Source organism: Entelurus aequoreus, linkage group LG10 (assembly GCF_033978785.1).
Source record: "Entelurus aequoreus isolate RoL-2023_Sb linkage group LG10, RoL_Eaeq_v1.1, whole genome shotgun sequence".
Taxonomy (NCBI): Eukaryota; Metazoa; Chordata; class Actinopteri; order Syngnathiformes; family Syngnathidae; genus Entelurus; species Entelurus aequoreus.
This window is the reverse complement of record NC_084740.1, coordinates 60052865-60076185: the sequence shown is the minus strand read 5'-3', so window position 1 is coordinate 60076185 and position 23321 is coordinate 60052865. Positions and strand designations below refer to the sequence as shown.

The 23321-nt window shown below is 38.7% G+C and overlaps 1 protein-coding gene across 3 annotated transcripts in view; it reads right to left on the bottom strand.

The window, feature by feature from the left end:
- tln2b (talin 2b) overlaps positions 1-23321 on the bottom strand; it is a 410959-nt gene that overhangs the window by 73085 nt on the left and 314553 nt on the right. For all 3 annotated transcript variants that reach the window (XM_062061302.1, XM_062061303.1, XM_062061304.1), the window contains exon 44: positions 4210-4356. In XM_062061302.1, coding sequence (XP_061917286.1) covers positions 4210-4356 — 147 coding nt within the window. The remainder of the gene's footprint in view (positions 1-4209; positions 4357-23321) is intronic.

Here is a 23321-nt window from a genome sequence, read left to right as displayed (position 1 = left end):
CAACTAGCATAAGAAATGAAAGATAGATATTTATTAAGATGACAAAGAAATAAAAGAAATGAAGATATAAAACATAATATAACGGAAAAAAAAGGGAAATTGAAAAAAATAAATGAATATAAAAAATAAAAGAAATGCCTTTTTTTTATTATCAACTAGCATAAGAAATGAAAGATAGATATTTATTAAGATGACAAAGAAAAAAGAAATGAAGATATAAAACATAATATAACGAAAAAAAAGAGAAATTGAAAAAATAAATGAATATAAAAAAATAAAAGAAATGCCTTTTTTTATTGTCAACTAGCATAAGAAATGAAAGATAGATATTTATTAAGATGACAAAGAAATAAAAGAAATGAAGATATAAAACATAATATAACGAGAAAAAAAGAGAAATTGAAAAAATAAATGAATATAAAAAATAAAAGAAATGCCTTTTTTTATTGTCAACTAGCATAAGAAATGAAAGATAGATATTTATTAAGATGACAAAGAAATAAAAGAAATGAAGATATAAAACATAATATAACGGAAAAAAAAGAGAAATTTAAAAAATAAATAATAAATAAATTATGATAAATGGGTTATACTTGTATAGCGCTTTTCTACCTTCAAGGTACTCAAAGCGCTTTGACAGTATTTTTTATTTTTTTTATTTGTATTTTTTTTTCCATAAAGAAATACAATCATTTGTGCTTACGGACTGTATCCCTGCAGACTGTATTGATCTATAGTGACATACACATACACAATATGTATATATTAAGTTTTTTATGTTGATTTAATTTAAAAAAATAAAAATAAAAATAAAATAAAATAAAATAATAATAATAATAATTTTTTGCGCGGCCCGGTACCAATCGGTCCCGGTGGTTGGGGACCACTGATTTAAAGCGTATCAAAGCGGGATCAAATCGTGAGGAACGGTAACAAAGCGGCAACTAATTCGTATCAGAGCGTATCAGAGAGTATCAGAGAGTATCAGAGAGTATCAAAGCATAACATAACTTCGGAGATCGGGATATTCGTGGAAAAATTGACAAAAATGACGGCGCTTTGCTCGCCGCTTTTAAGCGCGGCAAGCGCCGTTGGTGTGAACCAGGCATTAGGCATGGAGACTGTTTCTACAAACATTTGTGAAAGAATGGTTTCCAGCGTGGAACCGTCACAGGATGCCACCTGTGCAACAAATCCAGCCGTGAAATATCCTCGCTCCTAAATATTCCAAAGTCAACTTTATTATAAGAAAAGTGAAGAGTTTGGGAACAACAGCAACTCAGCCACCAAGTGGTAGGCCACGTAAACTGACAGAGAGGGGTCAGCGGACGCTGAAGCGCATACTGCAAAGATGTCACCGATTTTCCATCAATCATCGATCAATCAAAGTTTATTTCTACAGCCCTAAATCAGGAGTGTCTCAAAGGGCTGCACAAGCCACAACGACATCCTCGGCTCAGATACCACGTCAGGGCAAGGAAAAGCTCAACCCGAGGGGACTTTCTGCACAGTCAGTTGCTGCAGAGCTCCAAACGTCATGTGACCTTCCAATTAGCCCACGTACAGTATGCAGAGAGCTTCATGGAATGGGTTTCCATGGCCGGGCAGCTGCATCTAAGCCAGGGGTCACCAACCTTTTTGAAAGCAAGAGCTACTTCTTGGGTACTGATTAATGCGAAGGGCTACCAGTTTGATACACACTTAAATAAATTGCCAGAAATAGCCAATTTGCTCAATTTACCTTTAACTCTATGTTATTATTAATAATTAATGATATTTACACTTAATTGAACGGTTTAAAAGAGGAGAAAACACGAAAAAAAATGACAATTAAATTTTGAAACATAGTTTATCTTCAATTTCGACTCTTTAAAATTCAAAATTCAACCGAAAAAAAGAAGAGAAAAACTAGCTAATTCGAATCTTTTTGAAAAAAATTAAAAAAAGAATTTATGGAACATCATTAGATAATTTAATTTAGAATTTTGATGACATGTTTTAAATAGGTTAAAATCCAATCTGCACTTTGTTAGAATATATAACAAATTGGACCAAGCTATATTTATAACAAAGACAAATCATTATTTCTTCCAGAACAATAATTTTAAAAAAAATTCAAAAGACCTTGAAATAAGATTTAAATTTGATTCTACAGATTTTCTAGATTTGCCAGAATAAATTTTTTGAATTTTAATCATAATAAGTTTGAAGAAATATTTCACAAATATTCTTCGTCAAAAAAACAGAAGCTAAAATGAAGAATTAAATTAAAATGTATTTATTATTCTTTACAATAAATTTTTTTTTTTTACTTGAACATTGATTTAAATTGTCAGGAAAGAAGAGGAAGGAAATTAAAAGGTAAAAAGGTATATGTGTTTAAAAATCCTAAAATCATTTTTAAGGTTGTATTTTTTTTTTTCTCTAAAATTGTCTTTCTGAAAGTTATAAGAAGCAAAGTAAAAAAATGTATGAATTTATTTAAACAAGTGAAGACCAAGTCTTTAAAATATTTTCTTGGATTTTCTAATTCTATTTGAGTTCTGTCTCTCTTAGAATTAAAAATGTCGGGCAAAGCGAGACCAGCTTGCTAGTAAATAAATACAATTTAAAAAATAGAGGCAGCTCACTGGTAAGTGCTGCTATTTGAGCTATTTTTAGAACAGGCCAGCGGGCTACTCATCTGGTCCTTACGGGCTACCTGGTGCCCGCGGGCACCGCGTTGGTGACCCCTGCTTTACCTTAACAGCGGAAGTTGGAGGTTGCCAGGAGAACGCTACATTTCGGACTGCTTTGGTGGAGGAGGAATTATGGTGTGGGTCAGTGATCAGGTCTGTGCCTACTGGCAAATTCTGTTTCAAAACAGACCTAGATACAACTGTTAGCAAAGAAATAACGTACACATGAAAAAAGTAAAAAAAAATGTTCGTTTATGACAATCTGACAGTTAAATTGCATTTGTGTCAAAATATTTTGCTTTTTTTTTCATGTTAAATGCAATTATGCAAGCAAGTCATTTAATGTGATTAAAACTGAATGTGTGATTAATAGAACAAAAAAAAAAAGTGTGTTCTTGTCCCTCATAATGATTGTGAACGATTGACAAAATCCCCCCAAAAGTGCAGTTACCCTAGCGCTATTGATAATGAATAATATCAATAATTGACCTCTATTATCAACAATACAGTTGTTCAAATGCAACAATACATATACGGAATGATAACTAGAGACACACAAGAATGCAGAAAAATGGAGGGGAAGAAAGAGAAGCAACCTACATTAACCTTGTAGATTGTTATAGTTTAATAGGTTAAGCTTTGTCAGTGTGCCATGTGTTATACCCAGTTTACCCTAGGGCAACAACGTTAGTATATGTTTGATGAAACCTGATTATGTGCATGAGTGTATGTATGTATGTATATGTACGTGTATGTGTACAGTATGTGTATATGTATGTTTGTACAGTGGATGTATATGTACATGTATGTGTATATGTATGTTTGTACAGTGAATGTATATGTACATGTATGTGTATATGTATGTTTGTACAGTGAATGTATATGTACATGTATGTGTATATGTATGTTTTACAGTGAATGTATATGTACATGTATGTGTATATGTATGTTTGTACAGTGGATGTATATGTACAGTATGTGTATATGTATGTTTGTACAGTGAATGTATATGTACATGTATGTGTATATGTATGTTTTACAGTGAATGTATATGTACATGTATGTGTATATGTATGTTTGTACAGTGAATGTATATGTACAGTATGTGTAAATATGTGTTTGTACAGTGGATGTATATGTATGTTTGTACAGTGAATGTATATGTACATGTATGTGTATATGTATGTTTGTACAGTGAATGTATATGTACAGTATGTGTAAATGTGTGTTTGTACAGTGGATGTATATGTACAGTATGTGTATATGTATGTTTGTACAGTGAATGTATATGTACATGTATGTGTATATGTATGTTTGTACAGTGAATGTATATGTACATGTATGTGTATATGTATGTTTGTACAGTGAATGTATATGTACAGTATGTGTATAAGTATGTTTGTACAGTGAAAGTGCGTGTGGATGTACGAACTTTGAGTGCAGTTCCCCTTCACCAGTATGTTTATGTTGGTGGTTGTAAATTGCAGCTGCGTGGAAGTGTGCTGCATCACAGTGACCGTGGACACACTACCTTTTCCGTGACGGCACGAGCACACTCAATGAGTTCCCTTTTAGAGAAGCTGTCTGTAGGGCTGAGCTGCAGGGCGCCAGCTTTCTGGACCAGGTAGATGCAGCCGTGTCCCAGCTCTTGTACACGGGTCTTGATCTGGAAAGCCACCTGAAAGCAGAAGCAGACGCCGATTCAGACCTGATCCGTCCGCGCGCCGAACGTCAATCCCTTTTATCGAGCAGGCGGATGAAAAATGATTTTCGAGCACTCTCTAGAGAAAGCAAAGCTGGCACTTTCATATTATTTCCACACTGAGATTCATGGGTGGGTGGGCGAGCCGTTATAAGCATCACTATAGGCATTTAGACTTGTCGAGGCAACGTGTCGCCATGGTAACCAGCCGGGTTTGCAGCAGGCTGCTGTGTACAAGTTACTGATAAGAGCGCTGAGCTTATTAGTGAGATGTTTCCACTCACACTGACACAAACAGCAGAGAAAGGGAAACTTGAATACAAGGACTAGGTGGGAGTGATGGATGCGGGAGGGGTACCTTTTACTTTGATCACAGAGCAGCAAACACCTGCGCTCATCAGCATGTGCGTGCAAACATTTCATCTTATATTTCTGGGACAACCTGCATCTTGAAGGGGAACTGCACTTTTTGGGAATTTAACCTCTAATTCACAATCCTTATGAGAGACAGAAACACAAATGTCTTTTTTTAATGCATTCTAACTGGTAAATAAACGTACCGTATTTTTCGGACTATAAGACGCACTTAAAATCCTTTCATTTTCTCAAAAATCGATGTTGCGCCTTATAACCCGGTGCGCATAATGTACGGAATAATTCTGGTTGTTCTTACCGACCTCGAAGCGATTTTATTTGGTACATGGTGTAATGATAAGTGTGACCAGTAGATGGCAGTCACACATAAGAGATACGTGTGGACTGGACTATGACGCTAGTAAAGAAATTATGCATTCTAACTGGTAAATAAACGTACCGTATTTTTCGGACTATGAGGCACACTTAAAATCCTTTCATTTTCTTAAAAATCGATGTTGCGCCTTATAACCCGGTGCGCATAATGTACGGAACAATTTTGGTTATGCTTACCGACCTCGAAGCGATTTTATTTGGTATATGGTGTAATGATAAGTGTGACCAGTAGACGGCAGTCACACATAAGAGATACGTGTGGACTGGACTATGACGCTAGTAAAGAAATTATGCATTCTAACTGGTAAATAAACGTACCGTATTTTTCGGACTATGAGGCGCACTTAAAATCCTTTCATTTTCTTAAAAATCGATGTTGCGCCTTATAACCCGGTGCGCATAATGTACGGAATAATTTTGGTTGTGCTTACCGACCTCGAAGTGATTTTATTTGGTACATGGTGTAATGATAAGTGTGACCAGTGGATGGCAGTCATACATAAGAGATACGTGTGGACTGCACTATGACGCCAGTCAAGAAATAATGCATTCTAACTGGTAAATAAACGTACCGTATTTTTCGGACTATAAGGCGCACTCAAAATCATTTCATTTTCTCAAAAATGGACAGTGCGCCTTATAACCCGGTGCGCATAATGTACGGAATAATTCTGGTTGTGCTTACCGACCTCGAAGCGATTTTATTTGGTACATGGTGTAATGATAAGTGTGACCAGTAGATGGCAGTCACACATAAGAGATACGTGTGGACTGGACTATGACGCTAGTAAAGAAATAATGCATTCTAACTGGTAAATAAACGTACCGTATTTTTCGGACTATAAGGCGCACTTAAAATCCTTTCATTTTCTCAAAAATCGACGTTGCGCCTTATAACCCGGTGCGCATAATGTACGGAATAATTTTGGTTGTGCTTACCGACCTCGAAGCGATTTTATTTGGTACATGGTGTAATGATAAGTGTGACCAGTAGATGGCAGTCACACATAAGAGATACGTGTGGACGGCACTATGACGCCAGTAAATAAATAATGCATTCTAACTGGTAAATAAATGTAACGTATTTTTCTCACTATAAGGCGCACTTAAAATCCTTTCATTTTCTCAAAAATCGACGGTGCGCCTTATAACCCGGTGCGCATAATGTACGGAATAATTTTGGTTGTGCTTACCGACTTCGAAGCGATTTTATTTGGTACATGGTGTGATGATAAGTGTGACCAGTAGATGGCAGTCACACATAAGAGATACGTGTACACTGCACTATGATACCAGTCAACAAATAATGCATTCTAACTGGTAAATAAACGTACTGTATTTTTCGGACTATAAGGCGCACTTAAAATCCTTTCATTTTCTCAAAAATCCACGGTGCGCCTTATAACCCGGTGCGCATAATGTACGGAATAATTCTGGTTGTGCTTACCGACCTCGAAGCAATTTTATTTGGTGCATGGTGTAATGATAAGTGTGACCAGTAGATGGCAGTCACACATAAGAGATACGTGTGGACTGCACTATGACGCCAGTAAACAAATAATGCATTCTAACTGGTAAAGAAACGTACTGTATTTTTCGGACTATAAGGCGCACTTTAAATCCTTTCATTTTTCTCAAAAATCTATGGTGCGCCTTATAACCCGGTGCGCATAATGTACGGAATAATTCTAGTTGCGCTTACCGACCTCAAAGTGATTTTATTCGGTACATGGTATAATGATAAGTGTGACCAGTAGATGGCAGTCACACATAAGAGATACGTGTGGACTGCACTATGACGCCAGTAAAGAAATAATGCATTCTAACTAGTAAATAAACGTACCGTATTTTTCGGACTATAAGGCGCACTTAAAATCCTTTCATTTTCTCAAAAATGGACAGTGCGCCTTGTAACCCGGTGCGCATAATGTACGGAATAATTTTGGTTGTGCTTACCGAACTCAAAGCGATTTTATTTGGTACATGGTGTAATGATAAGTGTGACCAGTAGATGGCAGTCACACATGAGAGATACGTGTGGACTGCACTATGACGCCAGTAAATAAATTATGCGTTCTAACTGGTAAATAAACGTACCGTATTTTTCGGACTATAAGGCGCACTTAAAATCCTTTCCTTTTCTCAAAAATCGACGGTGCGCCTTATAACCCGGTGCGCATAATGTACGGAATAATTCTGGTTGTGCTTGCTGACCTCGAAGCGATTTTCTTTGGTACATGGTGTAATGATAAGTGTGACCAGTAGATGGCAGTCACACATAAGAGATACGTGTACACTGCACTATGATACCAGTCAACAAATAATGCATTCTAACTGGTAAATAAACGTACCGTATTTTTCGGACTATAAGGCGCACTTAAAATCCTTTCATTTTCTCAAAAATCGACGTTGCGCCTTATAACCCGGTGCGCATAATGTATGGAATAATTTTGGTTGTGCTTACCGACCTCGAAGCGATTTTATTTGGTACATGGTGTAATAAGTGTGACCAGTAAATGGCAGTCACACATAAGAGATACGTGTGGACTGGACTATGACGCCAGTAAATAAATAATGCATTCTAACTGGTAAATAAATGTAACGTATTTTTCTTACTATAAGGCGCACTTAAAATCCTTTCATTTTCTCAAAAATCGACGGTGCGCCTTATAACCCGGTGCGCATAATGTACGGAATAATTTTGGTTGTGCTTACCGACTTCGAAGCGATTTTATTTGGTACATGGTGTAATGATAAGTGTGACCAGTAGATGGCAGTCACACATAAGAGATACGTGTGGACTGCACTATGACGCCAGTAAGGAAATTATGCATTCTAACTGGTAAATAAACGTACCGTATTTTTCGGACTATAAGGCGCACATAAAATCCTTTCATTTTCTCAAAAATGGACAGTGCGCCTTATAACCCGGTGCGCATAATGTACGGAATAATTCTGGTTGTGCTTACCGACCTCGAAGCGATTTTATTTGGTATATGGTGTAATGATAAGTGTGACCAGTAGATGGCAGTCACACAAAAGAGATACATGTAGAGTGCACTATGACGCCAGTAAAGAAATTCTTCATTCTAACTCGTAAATAAACGTACCGTATTTTTCGGACTATAAGGCGCACTTAAAATCCTTTCATTTTCTCAAAAATCTACGGTGCGCCTTATAACCCGGTGCGCATAATGTACGGAACAACTTTGGTTGTGCTTACCGACCTCGAAGCGATTTTATTTGGTACATGGTGTTATGATAAGTGTGACCAGTAGATGGCAGTCACATATGAGAGATACGTGTAGACTGCACTATGACGCCAGTAAACAAATAATGCATTCTAACTGGTAAAGAAACGTACTGTATTTTTCGGACTATAAGGCGCACTTTAAATCCTTTCATTTTTCTCAAAAATGGACAGTGCGCCTTATAACCCGGTGCGCATAATGTACGGAATAATTCTAGTTGTGCTTACCGACCTCGAAGCAATTTTATTTGGTACATGGTGTAATGATAAGTGTGACCAGTAGATGGCAGTCACACATGAGAGATACGTGTAGACTGCACTATGACGCCAGTAAACAAATAATGCATTCTAACTGGTAAAGAAACGTACTGTATTTTTCGGACTATAAGGCGCACTTTAAATCATTTCATTTTTCTCAAAAATCTATGGTGCGCCTTATAACCCGGTGCGCATAATGTACGGAATAATTCTAGTTGCGCTTACCGACCTCAAAGTGATTTTATTCGGCACTTGGTGTAATGATAAGTGTGACCAGTAGATGGCAGTCACACATAAGAGATACGTGTGGACTGCACTATGACGCCAGTAAAGAAATAATGCATTCTAACTGGTAAATAAACGTACCGTATTTTTCGGACTATAAGGCGCACTTAAAATCCTTTCATTTTCTCAAAAATGGACAGTGCGCCTTGTAACCCGGTGCGCATAATGTACGGAATAATTTTGGTTGTGCTTACCGAACTCAAAGCGATTTTATTTGGTACATGGTGTAATGATAAGTGTGACCAGTAGATGGCAGTCACACATGAGAGATACGTGTGGACTGCACTATGACGCCAGTAAATAAATAATGCATTCTAACTGGTAAATAAACGTACCGTATTTTTCGGACTATAAGGCGCACTTAGAATCCTTTCATTTTCTCAAAAATCTACGGTGCGCCTTATAACCCGGTGCGCATAATGTACGGAATAATTCTGGTTGTGCTTGCTGACCTCGAAGCGATTTTGTTTGGTACATGGTGTAATGATAAGTGTGACCAGTAGATGGCAGTCACACATAAGAGATATGTGTACACTGCACTATGATACCAGTCAACAAATAATGCATTCTAACTGGTAAATAAACGTACCATATTTTTCGGACTACAAGGCGCACTTAAAATCCTTTCATTTTCTCAAAAATCGACGTTGCGCCTTATAACCCGATGCGCATAATGTACGGAATAATTTTGGTTGTGCTTACCGACTTCGAAGCAATTTTATTTGGTACATGGTGTAATGATAAGTGTGACCAGTAGATGGCAGTCACACAGAGATACGTGTGGACTGCACTATGACGCCAGTAAACAAATAATGCATTCTAACTGGTAAATAAACGTACCGTATTTTTCGGACTATAAGGTGCACTTAAAATCCTTTAATTTTCTCAAAAATCGACGGTGCGCCTTGTAACCCGGTGCGCATAATGTACGGAATAATTCTGGTTGTGCTTACCGACCTCGAAGCAATTTTATTTGGTACATGGTGTGATGATAAGTGTGACCAGTAGATGGCAGTCACACATAAGAGATACGTGTACACTGCACTATGATACCAGTCAACAAATAATGCATTCTAACTGGTAAATAAACGTACCATATTTTTCGGACTACAAGGCGCACTTAAAATCCTTTCATTTTCTCAAAAATCGACGTTGCGCCTTATAACCCGATGCGCATAATGTACGGAATAATTTTGGTTGTGCTTACCGACTTCGAAGCAATTTTATTTGGTACATGGTGTAATGATAAGTGTGACCAGTAGATGGCAGTCACACAGAGATACGTGTGGACTGCACTATGACGCCAGTAAACAAATAATGCATTCTAACTGGTAAATAAACGTACCGTATTTTTCGGACTATAAGGTGCACTTAAAATCCTTTAATTTTCTCAAAAATCGACGGTGCGCCTTGTAACCCGGTGCGCATAATGTACGGAATAATTCTGGTTGTGCTTACCGACCTCGAAGCAATTTTATTTGGTACATGGTGTGATGATAAGTGTGACCAGTAGATGGCAGTCACACATAAGAGATACGTGTACACTGCACTATGATACCAGTCAACAAATAATGCATTCTAACTGGTAAATAAACGTACTGTATTTTTCGGACTATAAGGCGCACTTAAAATCCTTTCATTTTCTCAAAAATCTACGGTGCGCCTTATAACCCGGTGCGCATAATGTACGGAATAATTCTGGTTGTGCTTACCGACCTCGAAGCAATTTTATTTGGTGCATGGTGTAATGATAAGTGTGACCAGTAGATGGCAGTCACACATAAGAGATACGTGTGGACTGCACTATGACACCAGCAAAGAAATTATGCATTCTAACTGGTAAATAAACGTACCGTATTTTTCGGACTATAAGGTGCACTTAAAATCCTTTCATTTTCTCAAAAATCGACGTTGCGCCTTACAACCAGGTGCGCATAATGTACGGAATAATTCTGGTTGTTCTTACCGACCTCGAAGCGATTTTATTTGGTACATGGTGTAATGATAAGTGTGACCAGTAGATGGCAGTCACACATAAGAGATACGTGTGGACTGGACTATGACGCTAGTAAAGAAATTATGCATTCTAACTGGTAAATAAACGTACCGTATTTTTCGGACTATGAGGCACACTTAAAATCCTTTCATTTTCTTAAAAATCGATGTTGCGCCTTATAACCCGGTGCGCATAATGTACGGAACAATTTTGGTTATGCTTACCGACCTCGAAGCGATTTTATTTGGTATATGGTGTAATGATAAGTGTGACCAGTAGACGGCAGTCACACATAAGAGATACGTGTGGACTGGACTATGACGCTAGTAAAGAAATTATGCATTCTAACTGGTAAATAAACGTACCGTATTTTTCGGACTATGAGGCGCACTTAAAATCCTTTCATTTTCTTAAAAATCGATGTTGCGCCTTATAACCCGGTGCGCATAATGTACGGAATAATTTTGGTTGTGCTTACCGACCTCGAAGTGATTTTATTTGGTACATGGTGTAATGATAAGTGTGACCAGTGGATGGCAGTCACACATAAGAGATACGTGTGGACTGCACTATGACGCCAGTCAAGAAATAATGCATTCTAACTGGTAAATAAACGTACCGTATTTTTCGGACTATAAGGCGCACTCAAAATCATTTCATTTTCTCAAAAATGGACAGTGCGCCTTATAACCCGGTGCGCATAATGTACGGAATAATTCTGGTTGTGCTTACCGACCTCGAAGCGATTTTATTTGGTACATGGTGTAATGATAAGTGTGACCAGTAGATGGCAGTCACACATAAGAGATACGTGTGGACTGGACTATGACGCTAGTAAAGAAATAATGCATTCTAACTGGTAAATAAACGTACCGTATTTTTCGGACTATAAGGCGCACTTAAAATCCTTTCATTTTCTCAAAAATCGACGTTGCGCCTTATAACCCGGTGCGCATAATGTACGGAATAATTTTGGTTGTGCTTACCGACCTCGAAGCGATTTTATTTGGTACATGGTGTAATGATAAGTGTGACCAGTAGATGGCAGTCACACATAAGAGATACGTGTGGACGGCACTATGACGCCAGTAAATAAATAATGCATTCTAACTGGTAAATAAATGTAACGTATTTTTCTCACTATAAGGCGCACTTAAAATCCTTTCATTTTCTCAAAAATCGACGGTGCGCCTTATAACCCGGTGCGCATAATGTACGGAATAATTTTGGTTGTGCTTACCGACTTCGAAGCGATTTTATTTGGTACATGGTGTGATGATAAGTGTGACCAGTAGATGGCAGTCACACATAAGAGATACGTGTACACTGCACTATGATACCAGTCAACAAATAATGCATTCTAACTGGTAAATAAACGTACTGTATTTTTCGGACTATAAGGCGCACTTAAAATCCTTTCATTTTCTCAAAAATCCACGGTGCGCCTTATAACCCGGTGCGCATAATGTACGGAATAATTCTGGTTGTGCTTACCGACCTCGAAGCAATTTTATTTGGTGCATGGTGTAATGATAAGTGTGACCAGTAGATGGCAGTCACACATAAGAGATACGTGTGGACTGCACTATGACGCCAGTAAACAAATAATGCATTCTAACTGGTAAAGAAACGTACTGTATTTTTCGGACTATAAGGCGCACTTTAAATCCTTTCATTTTTCTCAAAAATCTATGGTGCGCCTTATAACCCGGTGCGCATAATGTACGGAATAATTCTAGTTGCGCTTACCGACCTCAAAGTGATTTTATTCGGTACATGGTATAATGATAAGTGTGACCAGTAGATGGCAGTCACACATAAGAGATACGTGTGGACTGCACTATGACGCCAGTAAAGAAATAATGCATTCTAACTAGTAAATAAACGTACCGTATTTTTCGGACTATAAGGCGCACTTAAAATCCTTTCATTTTCTCAAAAATGGACAGTGCGCCTTGTAACCCGGTGCGCATAATGTACGGAATAATTTTGGTTGTGCTTACCGAACTCAAAGCGATTTTATTTGGTACATGGTGTAATGATAAGTGTGACCAGTAGATGGCAGTCACACATGAGAGATACGTGTGGACTGCACTATGACGCCAGTAAATAAATTATGCGTTCTAACTGGTAAATAAACGTACCGTATTTTTCGGACTATAAGGCGCACTTAAAATCCTTTCCTTTTCTCAAAAATCGACGGTGCGCCTTATAACCCGGTGCGCATAATGTACGGAATAATTCTGGTTGTGCTTGCTGACCTCGAAGCGATTTTCTTTGGTACATGGTGTAATGATAAGTGTGACCAGTAGATGGCAGTCACACATAAGAGATACGTGTACACTGCACTATGATACCAGTCAACAAATAATGCATTCTAACTGGTAAATAAACGTACCGTATTTTTCGGACTATAAGGCGCACTTAAAATCCTTTCATTTTCTCAAAAATCGACGTTGCGCCTTATAACCCGGTGCGCATAATGTATGGAATAATTTTGGTTGTGCTTACCGACCTCGAAGCGATTTTATTTGGTACATGGTGTAATAAGTGTGACCAGTAAATGGCAGTCACACATAAGAGATACGTGTGGACTGGACTATGACGCCAGTAAATAAATAATGCATTCTAACTGGTAAATAAATGTAACGTATTTTTCTTACTATAAGGCGCACTTAAAATCCTTTCATTTTCTCAAAAATCGACGGTGCGCCTTATAACCCGGTGCGCATAATGTACGGAATAATTTTGGTTGTGCTTACCGACTTCGAAGCGATTTTATTTGGTACATGGTGTAATGATAAGTGTGACCAGTAGATGGCAGTCACACATAAGAGATACGTGTGGACTGCACTATGACGCCAGTAAGGAAATTATGCATTCTAACTGGTAAATAAACGTACCGTATTTTTCGGACTATAAGGCGCACATAAAATCCTTTCATTTTCTCAAAAATGGACAGTGCGCCTTATAACCCGGTGCGCATAATGTACGGAATAATTCTGGTTGTGCTTACCGACCTCGAAGCGATTTTATTTGGTATATGGTGTAATGATAAGTGTGACCAGTAGATGGCAGTCACACAAAAGAGATACATGTAGAGTGCACTATGACGCCAGTAAAGAAATTCTTCATTCTAACTCGTAAATAAACGTACCGTATTTTTCGGACTATAAGGCGCACTTAAAATCCTTTCATTTTCTCAAAAATCTACGGTGCGCCTTATAACCCGGTGCGCATAATGTACGGAACAACTTTGGTTGTGCTTACCGACCTCGAAGCGATTTTATTTGGTACATGGTGTTATGATAAGTGTGACCAGTAGATGGCAGTCACATATGAGAGATACGTGTAGACTGCACTATGACGCCAGTAAACAAATAATGCATTCTAACTGGTAAAGAAACGTACTGTATTTTTCGGACTATAAGGCGCACTTTAAATCCTTTCATTTTTCTCAAAAATGGACAGTGCGCCTTATAACCCGGTGCGCATAATGTACGGAATAATTCTAGTTGTGCTTACCGACCTCGAAGCAATTTTATTTGGTACATGGTGTAATGATAAGTGTGACCAGTAGATGGCAGTCACACATGAGAGATACGTGTAGACTGCACTATGACGCCAGTAAACAAATAATGCATTCTAACTGGTAAAGAAACGTACTGTATTTTTCGGACTATAAGGCGCACTTTAAATCATTTCATTTTTCTCAAAAATCTATGGTGCGCCTTATAACCCGGTGCGCATAATGTACGGAATAATTCTAGTTGCGCTTACCGACCTCAAAGTGATTTTATTCGGCACTTGGTGTAATGATAAGTGTGACCAGTAGATGGCAGTCACACATAAGAGATACGTGTGGACTGCACTATGACGCCAGTAAAGAAATAATGCATTCTAACTGGTAAATAAACGTACCGTATTTTTCGGACTATAAGGCGCACTTAAAATCCTTTCATTTTCTCAAAAATGGACAGTGCGCCTTGTAACCCGGTGCGCATAATGTACGGAATAATTTTGGTTGTGCTTACCGAACTCAAAGCGATTTTATTTGGTACATGGTGTAATGATAAGTGTGACCAGTAGATGGCAGTCACACATGAGAGATACGTGTGGACTGCACTATGACGCCAGTAAATAAATAATGCATTCTAACTGGTAAATAAACGTACCGTATTTTTCGGACTATAAGGCGCACTTAGAATCCTTTCATTTTCTCAAAAATCTACGGTGCGCCTTATAACCCGGTGCGCATAATGTACGGAATAATTCTGGTTGTGCTTGCTGACCTCGAAGCGATTTTGTTTGGTACATGGTGTAATGATAAGTGTGACCAGTAGATGGCAGTCACACATAAGAGATATGTGTACACTGCACTATGATACCAGTCAACAAATAATGCATTCTAACTGGTAAATAAACGTACCATATTTTTCGGACTACAAGGCGCACTTAAAATCCTTTCATTTTCTCAAAAATCGACGTTGCGCCTTATAACCCGATGCGCATAATGTACGGAATAATTTTGGTTGTGCTTACCGACTTCGAAGCAATTTTATTTGGTACATGGTGTAATGATAAGTGTGACCAGTAGATGGCAGTCACACAGAGATACGTGTGGACTGCACTATGACGCCAGTAAACAAATAATGCATTCTAACTGGTAAATAAACGTACCGTATTTTTCGGACTATAAGGTGCACTTAAAATCCTTTAATTTTCTCAAAAATCGACGGTGCGCCTTGTAACCCGGTGCGCATAATGTACGGAATAATTCTGGTTGTGCTTACCGACCTCGAAGCAATTTTATTTGGTACATGGTGTGATGATAAGTGTGACCAGTAGATGGCAGTCACACATAAGAGATACGTGTACACTGCACTATGATACCAGTCAACAAATAATGCATTCTAACTGGTAAATAAACGTACCATATTTTTCGGACTACAAGGCGCACTTAAAATCCTTTCATTTTCTCAAAAATCGACGTTGCGCCTTATAACCCGATGCGCATAATGTACGGAATAATTTTGGTTGTGCTTACCGACTTCGAAGCAATTTTATTTGGTACATGGTGTAATGATAAGTGTGACCAGTAGATGGCAGTCACACAGAGATACGTGTGGACTGCACTATGACGCCAGTAAACAAATAATGCATTCTAACTGGTAAATAAACGTACCGTATTTTTCGGACTATAAGGTGCACTTAAAATCCTTTAATTTTCTCAAAAATCGACGGTGCGCCTTGTAACCCGGTGCGCATAATGTACGGAATAATTCTGGTTGTGCTTACCGACCTCGAAGCAATTTTATTTGGTACATGGTGTGATGATAAGTGTGACCAGTAGATGGCAGTCACACATAAGAGATACGTGTACACTGCACTATGATACCAGTCAACAAATAATGCATTCTAACTGGTAAATAAACGTACTGTATTTTTCGGACTATAAGGCGCACTTAAAATCCTTTCATTTTCTCAAAAATCTACGGTGCGCCTTATAACCCGGTGCGCATAATGTACGGAATAATTCTGGTTGTGCTTACCGACCTCGAAGCAATTTTATTTGGTGCATGGTGTAATGATAAGTGTGACCAGTAGATGGCAGTCACACATAAGAGATACGTGTGGACTGCACTATGACACCAGCAAAGAAATTATGCATTCTAACTGGTAAATAAACGTACCGTATTTTTCGGACTATAAGGTGCACTTAAAATCCTTTCATTTTCTCAAAAATCGACGTTGCGCCTTACAACCAGGTGCGCATAATGTACGGAATAATTTTGGTTGCGCTTACCGACCTCGAAGCAATTTTATTTGGTACATGGTGTGATGATAAGTGTGACCAGTAGATGGCAGTCACACATAAGAGATACGTGTGGACTGCACTATGACGCCAGTAAAGAAATTATGCATTCTAACTGGTAAATAAACGTACCGTATTTTTCGGACTATAAGGCGCACTTAAAATCCTTTCATTTTCTCAAAAATCGACGGTGCGCCTTGTAACCCGGTGCGCATAATGTACGGAATAATTTTGGTTGTGCTTACCGACTTCGAAGCGATTTTATTTGGTACATGGTGTAATGATAAGTGTGACCAGTAGATGGCAGTCACACATAAGAGATACGTGTGGACTGCACTATGACGCCAGTAAAGAAATTATGCATTCTAACTGGTAAATAAACGTACCGTATTTTTCGGACTATAAGGCGCACTTAAAATCCTTTCATTTTCTCAAAAATCGACGGTGCGCCTTGTAACCCGGTGCGCATAATGTACGGAATAATTTTGGTTGTGCTTACCGACTTCGAAGCGATTTTATTTGGTACATGGTGTAATGATAAGTGTGACCAGTAGATGGCAGTCACACATAAGAGATACGCGTGGACGGCACTATGACGCCAGTAAAGAAATAATGCATTCTAACTGGTAAATAAACGTATCGTATTTTTCGGACTATAAGGCGCACTTAAAATCCTTTAATTTTCTCAAAAATCTACGGTGCGCCTTGTAACCCAGTGCGCATAATGTACGGAATAATTCTGGTTGTGCTTACCGACCTCGAAGTGATTTTATTTGGTACATGGTGTAATGATAAGTGTGACCAGTCACACATAAGAGATACGTGTGGACTGCACTATGACGCCAGTAAAGAAATAATGCATTCTAACTGGTAAATAAACGTACCATATTTTTCGGACTATAAGGCGCACTTTAAATCCTTTCATTTTCTCAAAAATCGACGTTGCGCCTTATAACCCGGTGCGCATAATGTACAGAACAATTTTGGTTATGCTTACCGACCTCAAAGCGATTTTATTTGGTTTATGGTGTAATGATAAGTGTGACCAGTATATGGCAGTCACACATAAGAGATACGTGTGGACTGCACTTTGATGCTAGTAAAGAAATTATGCATTCTAACTGGTAAATAAACGTACCGTATTTTTCGGACTATGAGGCGCACTTAAAATCCTTTCATTTTCTTAAAAATCGATGTTGCGCCTTATAACCCGGTGCGCATAATGTACGGAACAATTTTGGTTATGCTTACCGACCTCGAAGCGATTTTATTTGGTATATGGTGTAATGATAAGTGTGACCAGTAGATGGCAGTCACACATAAGAGATATGTGTGGACTGGACTATGACGCTAGTAAAGAAATTATGCATTCTAACTGGTAAATAAACGTACCGTATTTTTCGGACTATGAGGCGCACTTAAAATCCTTTCATTTTCTTAAAAATCGATGTTGCGCCTTATAACCCGGTGCGCATAATGTACGGAATAATTTTGGTTGTGCTTACCGACCTCGAAGTGATTTTATTTGGTACATGGTGTAATGATAAGTGTGACCAGTAGATGGCAGTCACACATAAGAGATACGTGTGGACTGCACTATGACGCCAGTAAAGAAATAATGCATTCTAACTGGTAAATAAACGTACTGTATTTTTCGGACTATAAGGCGCACTTTAAATCCTTTCATTTTCTCAAAAATCGACGTTGCGCCTTATAACCCGGTGCGCATAATGTACGGAACAAGTTTGGTTATGCTTACCGACCTCAAAGCGATTTTATTTGGTATATGGTGTAATGATAAGTGTGACCAGTAGATGGCAGTCACACATAAGAGATACGTGTGGACTGGACTATGACGCTAGTAAAGAAATTATGCATTCTAACTGGTAAATAAATGTAACGTATTTTTCGGACTATGAGGCGCACTTAAAATCCTTTCATTTTCTTAAAAATCGATGTTGCGCCTTATAACCCGGTGCGCATAGTGTACGGAACAATTTTGGTTATGCTTACCGACCTCGAAGCGATTTTATTTGGTATATGGTGTAATGATAAGTGTGACCAGTAGATGGCAGTCACACATAAGAGATACGTGTGGACTGGACTATGACGCTAGTAAAGAAATTATGCATTCTAACTGGTAAATAAACGTACCGTATTTTTCGGACTATGAGGCGCACTTAAAATCCTTTCATTTTCTTAAAAATCGATGTTGCGCCTTATAACCCGGTGCGCATAATGTACGGAATAATTCTGGTTGTGCTTACCGACCTCGAAGTGATTTTATTTGGTACATGGTGTAATGATAAGTGTGACCAGTAGATGGCAGTCACACATAAGAGATACGTGTAGACTGCACTATGACGCCAGTAAACACCAAAACTTTAAATTAAATTAAATTAGATTAGTTTTATTAAAAGGGGACAATGCAATTCCATAAAACACAAGACTACACATGGTTAAAAAAGCCAGAATTAGCCAGAAGACTAGTTTTCATCTGTAAAAAGGCAGTAAAATTACAATTTAAAAGAAAAAAAGCACACACTACATATACAATATGATCAAAAATGAAATAATTTATCTTAGCATCAAAACAGGCTCATCTTTTAGTGCTGGCAGCTGTAGGCGTTGATAAGCCACATTTCCAATGTTTTTGTGAAGGCCTTGTAAGTTTTGACCAGTTTAACCTCCACAGGTGCGGAGTTCCACACATTTGCACTCCTTACTGACCCGGCCGACTTACTGAAAGTGCAGAGGAATTTAACAGTCACCTCTGACAGAGCCTGGCGTGACACGCTCACGGCTGTTTCTTTGGCTGATGAACTGGAGCCAATTCATGCAGTACTTTATAGCTCACTTTTAAGTCTGTAAATATGTGAAGACTGTCCCAGTTTAAAAAATACTGTATTGTTTTAGGATAAAATAAAGAACATCACACACGGCACTCAAAAATCTGTCAAAATGTTTTGTACGACTTTTGACGGAAGTGGATAATTACATATATCCATATTTAAGTGTTACTTCTTTAGTTTCGTGGTCGTATTGCAAAACAGCTCCATTTTGTTCTCTTTTGAGTCTTCAAAGTGTACGGTATGGTCTGGCCTTGATAGCTCTGTAATGCAGGGAGTAGAGATAACTCAGGGAGTAGCCATAACAACGAGGGTGGGAGCGAGGGACAGATGGAAGAACACAGCTCTTCCGTGGGTTTGGGGGGAGATTGACCACAAAATACCAACTACTGCCTGGTGATCAATTTAAACTTCAGCTTATGTGCCATAAAAAGAACTTGGGAGTGACCAGAAAATTAAATTCCCTGGAGGAACATCTGGTCGGACGCAACACTTTGAAGCCGCACCGCTTGATGGATGGTCGGCCCATTACTGATACCGTAGTCAGAGATACAAGTATTATTATGGTGTGTGTATGAGGACTGCAAAATGGCACCTATTAGCAGACATATTATCTGGTGTTTTGTTTTGTTATGCAAAAACCCACTTTTCTTACCTTCTGGCACCTGCTGATGTGTATTTGAGATCTACATAAGTCCTGAAAATTTGCGCATTTCCGCCAGTGATGTCGTAGTCCAGTGTTTTTCAACCACTGTGCCGTGAGATACAGTCTGGTATGCCGTGGGAGATTATGTAATTTCACCTATTTGGGGTTAAAATATTTTTTGCAAACCAGTAATTATAGTCTACAAATAATGTGTTGTTGTTGAGTGTCGGTGCTGTCTAGAGCTGGGCAGAGTAACCGTGTAATACTCTTCCATATCAGTAGGTGGCAGCCGGTAGCTAATTGCTTCGTAGATGTCAGGAACATGGTTTGTCGTGATCACAACATGCAGATGACAGCGGGAGGCAGTGTGCAGGTGAAAAGGTATCTAATGTTAAAACCAAAAATAAACAAAAGGTGAGTGCCTCTAAGAAAAGGCATTGAAGCTTAGGGAAGGAAACTAAAACCATACTAGCCAACCCTCCCGTTTTTAGCGGGAGAATCCCGGTATTCAGCGCCTCTCCCGACAACCTCCCGGCAGAGATTTTCTCCCGACAAACTCCCGGTATTCAGCCGGAGCTGGAGGCCACGCCCCCTCCAGCTCAATGCGGACCTGAGCAGGGACAGCCCTTCTCACGTCCGCTTTCCCAGCAGCTTGCCTGCCCAATGACGTCATAACATCTACGGCTTTTAGAGAGTAGAGTGCACAACAAGGAGAGAGAGTTCTTGGTTTCTTATGTGGGTTTATTGTTAGGCAGTTTCATTAACGTCCTCCCAGCGCGGTAACAACACACAACAACAGCAGTCACGTTTAGTCTACCGTAAAGCAGTTCGTCTGCCGTAAACAGCAATGTTGTGACACTCTTAAACAGGAAAATACTGCCACCTACTGGATAGCCTGCAGAACACTGAAATTGAAGTATGTCTTTTATTTATATGTATAATAAAATAAAAAATAAAATAAAACAATATATATAGCTAGAATTCACTGAAAGTCAAGTATTTCATACATATATATATATTATATATATATATATATGAAATACTTGATTTGGTGAATTCTAGCTGTAAATATACTCTCCTCTTAACCACGCCCCAACCACGCCCCCCGCCCCGAACACCCCCTTCCTCCCCCTGATCACGCCCCCCCACCTCCCGATATTGGAGGTCTCAAGGTTGGCAAGTATGCTAAAACTGAACTGGCTACAAAGTAAACAAAAACAGAATGCTGGACGACAGCAAAGACTTACTGTGGAGCAAAGACAACGTACATCCGAACATGACATGACAATCAACAATGTCTCCACAAAGAAGGATAAAAACAACTGAAATAGTCTTGATTGCTAAAACAAAGTAGATGCTGGAAATATCGCTCAAAGGAAGACATGAAAATGCTACAGGAAAATACCAAAAAAAGAGAAAAAGCCACCAAAATAGGAGCGCAAGACAAGAAGTAAAACACTACACACAAGAAAACAAAAAGTGGAAATAAGTCAGGGTGTGATGTGACAGGTGGTGACAGTACACCTACTTTGAGACAAGAGCTATAGTGATGCATGCTTGGTTATGCTTTAAAGCAGGGGTGGGCAATTAATTTTTACCGGGGGCCGCATGAGCAACCCGAGCACTGCTGGAGGGCCACATCGACAATATTTAAATTAAATTTTGCTCAATATTATTTTTGATATACACCGTAAGATAAATAATAATTATAATAATAATAATAATTAATAATAATAGTAATACTTCAACATAGTGTGTGTAACAGCATTCCATGACTAATATAAATAAATTAACATTAATAATAAATGACAGTAAAATAAGCACACGTATGACTGAGGAGTCATAGTGTAACTGTGTGGTGTTTGAGTTGTCCGACTTTTTGTGTGGCCATAAACGCACCAGTGGTTTAGTGCTATGCGTGTTGGTGACAGATGACAAGTTGGTTTTGGCCTGGTTTGTACGGCAGAAAATGACTAGTTTTTCGAAGATAGAATTGTTTTACTCATGTTTTTGGTGTGGTTATGTCCGAATTTAAACAGTTTTGCTCAATAAAGTGATCGATATAATTCCTGTCCTCGAAGCATCTCGATAGACGTTACAATAATTGAACGGTGTTCAATTGAACGGTGTTGACGGACACCGTTAGGGCCGCTTGTTGTCACTGTCACTCAAAGTTGCATTGCAAAATTACATAGAATATTTATGTTTATTTTGTTTAGAATTCAGATGGGATTTGATTTGGTGCGCGGCATATATTTGCTGTGCGCAGAGGACGCTTGAGCAGTGCGCAATTGCGCAGGCACGCACCTTAGAGGGAACGTTGCTTGGCGGTCCATGTCTTGTTGGAAACACGCCATTCCTCATCAACTTTTCTCTTTTTAGCGTCTCGGGTGTAAACCGTGCATCACTTGTCGCTGCATGTGCACCTTCACTCGCAGGTTACACACGGACACACGCCCATAAATAATACTTTTCAAAATAAAAGCAGCACAGTTGTATTGCGCGCACGACTTAGATGTTTTTTCAACTTTATTTTGTAATTAATGATTGCAGCTGTTCACTTTCACTCACAATCACGCACACGCATACGTCCACACGGAAGTAATACAAATAATGATTTTCAAAACAAAAGCAGCACCGTTGTATTGCACACTCGACATAGATACTTTTTAAAATTTATTTTGTAATTTATAATTGGCCTCACGCACAAAGGGCCGGATGTGGCCCGCGGGCCGCAGAATGCCCAGGTCTGCTTTAAAGTCATATCCAACAATTGCGACAACGACTTTTTACTGTCAATATCGGCTACTGAGTTTCATTTTTTAATGATTTCTGCTGGTGGTGAGCCTCCGGTTTTTCTCAATGAAAAAAATGTGCCTTGGCTCAAAAAAGGTTGAAAAACACTGTTGTAGTCGATAAGCTGCTTCTTTTTCTCTATCTTCTTGCTATGAGACATTCATCCTCCGCTGTTGCCATTTCTAACCTGATGGAAGTTTTTGGATGTTTTTTTTTAAGCGCTTTAAAGGCAGAATAGAGCAATTTCCATAGGCTCCATTGTAAGCGCACTTTTGATCGCACTTATTTACTAGTTA